Source organism: Juglans regia, chromosome 2 (genome assembly GCF_001411555.2).
Source record: "Juglans regia cultivar Chandler chromosome 2, Walnut 2.0, whole genome shotgun sequence".
Taxonomy (NCBI): Eukaryota; Viridiplantae; Streptophyta; class Magnoliopsida; order Fagales; family Juglandaceae; genus Juglans; species Juglans regia.
In genome coordinates, this window is record NC_049902.1 from 30,370,859 (window position 1) to 30,379,540 (window position 8,682).

General features: G+C 37.9%; 1 protein-coding gene across 2 annotated transcripts; it reads left to right on the forward strand.

Moving 5' to 3' along the window:
- Positions 1-380: 380 nt before the first annotated feature.
- LOC108982072 (serine/threonine-protein phosphatase PP1) lies at positions 381-8,136 on the forward strand. Of its 2 annotated transcripts, none has more exons than XM_018953346.2 (4): positions 381-1,009; positions 5,530-6,089; positions 6,720-6,884; positions 7,664-8,136. In XM_018953346.2, the coding sequence occupies exons 1-4, from the start codon at positions 832-834 to the stop codon at positions 7,676-7,678; spliced, it is 918 nt and encodes a 305-aa protein (XP_018808891.1). In that variant the 5' UTR covers positions 381-831; the 3' UTR covers positions 7,679-8,136. The 2 variants fall into 2 exon arrangements, with proteins under 2 accessions (XP_018808891.1, XP_018808890.1); XM_018953345.2 differs by having other exon boundaries at positions 418-1,009; positions 6,720-6,929; positions 7,664-8,117.
- Positions 8,137-8,682: the final 546 nt, after the last annotated feature.

Consider the following 8,682-nt stretch of genomic DNA (forward strand, 5'->3'; position numbering starts at 1 on the left):
TAAAAATAAAATAAAATCATTATAATATTTATTAATATTAAAAAATTACTATAATATTTATTAAAAGTAAAATTACTATAATATTGATAGGACCCATACCTTTTTCAACTACTTATTTAAAAGTTAACAATTCAACATACTTCACACATCTAAATAAATCAAAATACTCTCAATAGAATCCATAAACTCATTCTAATTTCTATTCATAACTATTCATAAATATTTTTACTACGGAAAAAATCTTCTTCACACTCTACTGTGTGAAGAAGCCCCAGCACACCTAACGTGCTGGGGTGAAAAAAAAAAAAAAAACTATGTGAGATGTGTGGAGAGTGTGATGTACAGTGGTGTGTGATATAGCATTCCTCTTTCACTACGTACCTTAGAATCAGTTGACTGGGAACGAAGTGACTGACGCACGTGCGAACCGCACGAAGCACCCCCCAAACAGATAGATAGGGTTCCTCCTCCCTTGCTCCGGGTGCCCCTTTCACAACTGTTATGTCCTATCGGTAACTCCGTCTGTCGTTAGCAAGCGGCAAACGGCGGCCAAACTCACTGACCCATCATCAGACCTTTTTTTATCCTTCGCGGTTGCCGGACTCTTGTGTTTTTAGACGTTATATTTAACGTGCAATCGTTGTGAAATTATTCTCTCTATTTTGCTCTAACAAAAGTACGTCTCGGTGTCTGAATCGGGTCCTTGTGACGGTCCCTTTGAGCCCAGAGCTTTCTAGAGAGAGAGAAATAGGGCTCGTTTTTCTTACTTTCTTTTGGGGATTTCTTTCACTTTGATATCCTGTGAGGTAGAGTTTTTTTTAGACGGTTTTGATGGAGGAGACTTTGCTTGACGATATCATACGTCGGCTGAAGGTGGCAAAGGTTGGTCGGACGACGAAGCAGGTGCAGCTGACCGAGTCGGAAATCCGGCAGCTCTGCCTTTCGTCTAAGGAGATCTTTCTCAGCCAGCCTAATCTTCTCGAGCTCGAAGCTCCAGTAAAGATTTGCGGTACAAATCACAAATTAGTCTTACATACGGTTTTTGTTGTTCTTTTTCCTTTTCGTTTAGTGCATGATTTCCCTGCAATTCTAGTCCGTGAATGGTTGCTCGTAGGTTATTTCCTGAATTTGAACATGTTTGAGAGCGGATTTTTGTTTTTTGTTTTTTCCCTGTCAATTGCCATCCCTCATATTTGAGGGGACATTAAGATTTGAAAACCTTGGTTTCTGGGAGTAACGGGTGGCTTCATTTGTGAGGCACACTAGGGAGCGAGCTATGTCTCGAAAGAAGTGAGGGGCACGCGTTAATTATATTTGATTGGTTGAATAGGTGACTGAATAAGAACATTCAGTAGGGAGTTATTGAGGCATATGACTCGTCATTGGAGGTTTCTAAAATTTGCAGGTGAATAAACAAAGTGGATTTCAATGAGGCATAGGCCATGGAGTGCTGGCTTGACCCAGTTTTAGAGCCTAAACCGATCCGACCGACCCTAATTAGGGTTTACACGTAATGACCCTAATTAGGGGTTTCCACCGTGTGCGCGGCGCATACACACACATACAGTACTATTCCGTATGGCCGCTTATTGTATTTTGCCGCACTATATATTCGACTTTCAAGAGAATAAAATCCTCTGCAGTTCCATAGACGTAGGCACGATGCCGAACCACATAAATTTTTTGTTGTGTGTAATTGATTCTTGTTTTACTTTATTTTTCTTGCATCGTTTTTCACAACACTTCTTTGGTAAAGAGGGATTGTGCTGTTAAGTGGGTGATTGGATTAAAAAACCCGAATTTCAAGGGCTTCCATTTAGGCTCAGTAGGCCATTGGATCGACCATATGGGATTGTCTTAGTTTTGGTCAAGGCTTTTGGGTGTGGAGAAACCCCAAAAAAAAAAAAAATTTATTTATTTTTATCTTCTTTTTATCGGTAAAGCAGTTTTTTTATTTTTATTTATTTAGATTGGTTTATAAATATAAATAAAGCAATCTTATTCAAAGTTCAAAGGGTCGCAACATGGATAACCAATTCATTTTGAGGAAGCTTGTAGGTCCCTGTTGAGTGCTTCTTGGTCCTTGGATGGTCCTATGGTGATTAGGTTGTCCAAAGTATTAAATATAGTCTTGGCCTTCACCACTTTGCTGGGTGCTTGTTTGGCTAGGCGAGGGCCTTAGTTTGGTCAAGGGTTTGTGAACTTCTTGGAGGCTTATAGGGGAGACTTGAGCCATTATGAGGCCCTTCTAGATGTAGATGTTCTCTATGACTGTTTGGCCCTTTGTCAGGAAGATATGGTTTGGATTTTTTGGGCCTGCTTGAAGGTTTAGGACGCCTATCTTTGTGGCTAGATCCTTGGGTTTGCTGAACAAGCATCTGTGACTGTTGCATCCAAATTTTATTTTCCAAAATGAAATAAACATCTAACTCTCGATTTAAGATTGATAGCACCTCGTGCACTTTGCTTAGAAACATCCTGGAGGGTCCATGAGTTCTGTTACAAATTTGGAGTGCTTCTTCATTTATGAGGGTTTATTATGGTAGTTATGCTGGTGAAGCAGCGGTGGGTTGTGTGACAATAATGATGCTATTGACAGTGTTGGTGAATATGTTTACTTTTGTGGCAAACTATTTTGGTAGCCAATTTGATAACTTGTTGAAGATGTGAAAAGTTTTGGAAAGCAGAGATTTCCTTATATGAAGACCAGGTGATAATGGTTCTATAGGAGGAAGCTGGGTTAAGATTAAAGCCACTTGATGATCGTACCTTGAAGCTGGCTCATTCATGCTAGTCATCTTAGAGCTATGAGTCAAACCAATGTTGAAAAAATGATTGAGAAACAAATGTTATCGATATTTTTTTTTTCCAATCAACTCATTGTGTGAAAATTCATCCATTGACAATCATGCCATCTCGTTTCAACGAAATAACACTTACATAGAAAGGCTTGGTAAAAAGATATTTATTGCTTAATAGAAATGGAAACTTGCTGTATGCCCCCTGTGTACTTGGGCTATGCCTGTTCGTATTAATATAATTTAACCATCTACTTATAAAAAAAAAAGGAAATGGTAACATGCTTTGCAGACCTGGGTTTTACTTATAAAAAAATGAAATCCTGCTAAAATTTTCCTTTGTTTTGATATTTTGTGTTGACTCTAAATAGGTGATATATTTTCGTTATTGATTTTTGAGGATGGGATATACTAGATATAAGAATTTGGAGATCTCAGATTTAGCTTTTATTCCTCTTCTTTGATACCAAAATTGATACCAAAATTGGAGATCTCAGGGGGTCTGGGTTTGATACCAAAATTGATATGGTGGCACCATTACCATCTTGTTACCAGTTTATCACCAGTAGCTTAATTTTCCATAAATATGTCATATGATACATGTATGAATATTTGGTTTTGCCCTACTTTTGAATACCAAGCTCATTGGAGCAATTGCTCTTTAGAAGAGTAGCTCCAAATGTTATATCTCCCCACGTAATGGGTGCCAACCAACTTTCGAAAAAAAAAAAAAGAAATACTTATGTTTGCCAACTAGCAAATACATTTAAGCCTGTATGGTTGCTCCATTGTATTGGACTTATTGGCTTATACTGTCTACCTTCCTTGTTAACTTTTCTCTTTGGGAATAATGTTGCATGGGTGGTAAATTTATAAGTTGGGTTTGCTAATAATTGAACTTGAAGTTTAGATTTATTCGACTTTTTGAAGTTGTTGAATTTAGCTTTGTGATAAGTGAAACTTCATATACTACCTATGTACTTGGGCGATGCCTCTTTACTTGTTTTAATAAAATCTTCTCTTACTTATAAAAAAAAAGTGTAACTGTTTGGTTAAGAATCCAGCCTGTTCACAAACTTAACCAAATCAAGCTTAGTTTTGGTTCATATTGTTACACAGATGTTTCGGGTTCCAGGCTTGAAAGCAACAAATTACTTTAACAAGCCTTACTATGGATAGTCTTTACAAGCGTCATATTGTTTTGAGAGACTGGTGTTGTATGTGTAAATGAAATGGGAAACCGATGATCATCTCCTCCTCCATTGTGACATGGTGTAAGATGTGTGGTTGTTGATCCTTAAGATGTTTGGAGGTCACTGAGTTATGCCTAATTGGGTGGAGCTTTTGGCATGTTGGAAAAGAAAGTTTGGTTGAACGAACTTAATGCCATTTGGGGTGCAGTTTATTTTATATTGTGGTGCTTTTGGAGAAAATGGAATTCTTGAAAATTTGAAGTCTGCGAGAAGAAGAGTTTGACTCTACGATTTCTTAAGTCCATTTCAAGTTTTGTTACATTTATGCCTCTGTTGATGTTTCTATTTATGCAGATTTTTGTACTCTTTTTCATTATCTTTGATCTTTGTTGGGTGCTTTCTCTTATATACATCCTGCATACTCGGGTTGTGCCCCTTGTGCTTAATATAGTTGTGTTTACTTATAAGAAAAATTGAAGAAACCTGAATGAGCTTTGTTACGTATGATAGATTACTTTGTGCTTGTTAATGGAGATTGGGAAAGAAGTTTGGATGCTTTTTGGATAGGTGCATTCATATGATAATTCATATCCAGTCTCCCCATTATCATTTACGTATGGTGTTTGGTCTGTAAGGCTTACCACTTACAACTTCAAATACTCGGCTTTCCTTATGTCCTTGTCTCAAGTGGTAAATGAAGTGGGTCCAGGTTAGTTTTAGGCTCTATTCCTGCTCAGCAGAAGAGGGACAATGAAAGAAAAAAATAAACAAAATGAAATGAAATAAAGACAGTGTGGGATGCGTTTGCTTTTTGAATTAGTAGCATATGTGTAACTTGTTCTTCCACAATTGCTAACACGGGGCAACATGTGGCGTATGAACTCATTTAGTCTTGCACAGCACTCCTAGTCCCACTTCCACAAACAAAGGTATGCGTCATTTTCAGAATTGTAAAGGGAGTTGTAAAGTAGTGGTTAATTCTGATGTTGTTTTTTTTTACAAGTAATAATAAGAAATAGGCATAGGCCCAAGTACACAGGACGTATACAGAGAAAACACCTACAACTTCCAAAAACAAAAAGAAACTAACATCAGAAAACTAAAACAAATGCAGAAAATTATCCTCCATTACAAAAGCTTTAACCCAAGAACTCAAAGTACACAAGAACAATTCCCTAAGCTCTCCCAATGAGCGTTCTTTATCTTTGAAGCATCTCCCATTTCTAAGATAAAGTCTTCAATCCAAATTACTTCTCTGCTTATCATAACAGTTTGTGGCTGTCAAAGTTAGGATTTAGAGAGAAGTAATGGAGGAGGGAAAATGACGGGTAGTTCAAAACATCTTGTCCTAACCTCCACTATTACATTATATATAACTTAGCTTGCATTTTACATTTATACCCTCATGGGTAATACTTATTCAATTATGCCCTTCTAACAGTGACCAGACCATGTGCATGACACATGTCCAGTACATGTATGAAAAAATTTGTCAATCAATAGGGTTATCATATTCTAATTCCTGAATTGCTTTGCAGGAGATGTTCATGGGCAGTTTTCAGATCTTTTACGATTGTTTGAGTATGGTGGGTATCCGCCTGAAGCCAATTATTTATTCTTAGGTGACTATGTTGATCGGGGTAAGCAGAGCATAGAGACAATATGCCTTCTCCTTGCATACAAGGTCAAATACAAAGAAAACTTCTTTCTTCTCAGGGGCAACCATGAATGTGCATCCATTAATCGTATATATGGGTTCTATGATGAGTGCAAGAGGAGGTTTAGTGTTCGTGTCTGGAAGATATTTACTGACTGTTTTAACTGTCTGCCGGTTGCCGCACTTATAGATGAGAAGATCCTTTGTATGCATGGTGGATTGTCTCCTGATTTGAAAACTTTGGATCAGATTAGGAATATTGCTCGCCCTGTTGATGTGCCAGAACAGGGCCTTCTCTGTGATCTATTGTGGGCTGATCCTGATAAAGACGTGGATGGCTGGGGTGAGAATGACCGGGGTGTGTCATATACATTTGGGGCTGACAAGGTAGCTGAATTCCTTCAAAAGCATGATCTTGACCTCATCTGCAGAGCTCACCAGGTAATGCAAGGTTTAAATCAAACTTTCAGCATGTGCACGCTCATGAGCATATGGAAACTTTAATGTATTACACTGATGCCTATCTTTCATATTTGGATTTAGGCTTTCTCCAAATCATCATCATATACGCTGTGATATGAAGATGATTATTGATTATTAAAAAAAGATGACTATTGATTTGGACAAGGACAGGCTTGAAAATTTAACAAAGAATGTTGTTCTTACTTCTTAGGTTGGACTGAATTTTGAAAGAGGTTCAAATTGCCACCCTGGGATTAAGGTTTATTTGGGTTGTTGTCATTGTTGGATTAGGCTGAAGTAGTTTTAAAAGTAGCATGTAAATATTATATACCTTTTTTGGGTTTAGGGAAATGAGCTAAGTTACTCAATGTGTGTTCTCATGGTTGTCCTTATTTGCTGGGTACAACCATTCAACAATATGGTGTTATGTCCATAATTGTAGCTCTGTGCACCATACTAACAGGGTAGACTGGTTTTACTGACCGTAAGCTTAATATGGAACACTACTTTTATGTGCATGTTGTTTTATGCCTGAAAATATTTCTACCAGAGACCTAGGATTTATTTACTCTCTTTTTTTATCACTGTTTGCTATTTTTGGATGATCAGGTTGTGGAAGATGGATATGAATTTTTTGCAAAGCGGCAGCTGGTAACCATATTTTCAGCACCAAACTACTGTGGCGAGTTTGACAATGCTGGTGCAATGATGAGCGTGGATGATACATTGACGTGTTCCTTCCAGATTCTTAAATCGTCTGAGAAGAAAGGAAAGGTTGGATTTGGCAACATGTTGAGACCTGGAACTCCACCTCATAAGGTGAAGAAGCCCTAGGAAGGACTTTAAAAAATGAAGGCAGAAAGCTCTAGATTCATAGACAATGAGGGAAATACACAAAGCCGTAGATGCTACACAATTGATGAATTTACCTTTCCAGACTGTCATGACCTCCTCTCCTTAGTTTGTACGCTAGACACGGCATTGAGACTAAGAATCACAATACTAGTAATAGTTTAATAGTCTTGAGGAGTAACCCGTGTGATATAAGCGTAATGTCTTATCCATCTGGGCTATACATCTTTGGTTATCTATATGGAATGATTGGCTCAAAACGGATGGTCCAAGACTTTGGAAAATTGAATTTAAAGTGTGGATAGGCATTTAAAATGCCATTTCAGTGGTAGAGATGCTTACTGGACCATGACTGTCCAACGAGCAGGCCTGTGTTTAAATAGGATGTCCTTTTGGTAGGAAATCATTGCATACATGTAATGAACTTGTACCACAGGCGTAGTTACATCTTTAAGTTCCATTTCAAAGCCATATATTTCAAGTCAAGACATTTTTCTAATATGCCAAAGGTATCCTTGTCCCATTCGTTTAGGTAGGCATTACAGGTTGATCATTTGAACAACTTCGTTTGCTAGATATGATGGCCAGATGGTGGAATGATAAACCTGCAGCTGTCGAGTCCTGTTGACCATTCTGAATTGAGTTTTCCTTTCAATTCTGTGAAGCTTAATGAATTTTAACATGCTACCCTATTCTTTCAGGGCGGGAAGGGTTAATTGATTTGCGCGAGCTCCAGTCAGAAGATCCAATGCGCGAGAAGCGGGTTTGCTCGGTTCTATATCTCAAAACTGTTCTTTGCTGAATCATTTTATACTACCTGGCCTGTTTCAATTCGGACTTCTTGGGCAGTTGAGGAGAAATGTGAAAAACATAAATTACTCCAACACTGTCGAAAGGGCAGAGACACCCATTGTGGGTGCAACTCGGGGAGTTTTATTATGTAAAATAGGAAGTCTCACTTCGTTATGTTGAATTTTCCTGCACAATTTTTGTTTCTTGCAGTACTCTTTCTTTTTCTTATTTCTTATTTCTTTTTTCCTGTTTTATGCAATTGAGTTCAGTATGGTAGAAAATGCTTTATGCCAACCCATCACTGCCTGATTGTATGAGGGCACCGGTAATTAACTTTAAATCCTTTTTAGGGTTTATATATTACCTACCTGATTTGAAGTTCTTTCCTTCTCCAATCGGAGCTCTAGATTTGCTCTTTTCAATGAGCGAACACGTTGCAATCAAGAAGTTACTGCTTTGGTTCTGCGATCTCTACCTATCTGATCCATATTAAAAGATGATAGTGGGTCCATGCGTCCCGACAAAATCTAAAAAGAGAAGATTTTTAAAAAGGCCGAATGACCTTCAGTAGATTTTGTCGTGCTACACCCATCGTCATATAAAAATCTTCACCATCACACAGATATGGACGAGTATATTCTAGATTCTGTCTCTGTATAACTGGTTTCAAATCCAATTAGCTTTGGCATACAGCCAGCCAGATCTTGTCAAACTCAAGACAAGAAATCAAACATATATTGACTATCGCGAAATACGTGTGTACGAGGAATGGAGCTATTGCCCATGAAGAAATCTCCCCTTCCCGGATGCCCCAGAAAGAAAAGTAATGGGCTTGGGAAAGTTGTAGTATTTTTAATTTTTAGGGTAGAGGCAATAGTTTTTCAATGTTATTTTTAAAAGATTTAGGTGTGGTTTTTATAGTAAGATG

What these genes read in the sequence shown, in the direction of transcription:
- LOC108982072 (XM_018953345.2), top strand. Translation starts at nt 832, where the DNA reads ATGGAGGAGACTTTGCTTGACGATATCATACGTCGGCTGAAGGTGGCA. An exon ending in AGCTCCAGTAAAGATTTGCG is followed by an intron (nt 1,010 to 5,529) that starts GTACAAATCACA and finishes ATTGCTTTGCAG; the next exon opens with GAGATGTTCATGGGCAGTTT. An exon ending in TCATCTGCAGAGCTCACCAG is followed by an intron (nt 6,090 to 6,719) that starts GTAATGCAAGGT and finishes TTGGATGATCAG; the next exon opens with GTTGTGGAAGATGGATATGA.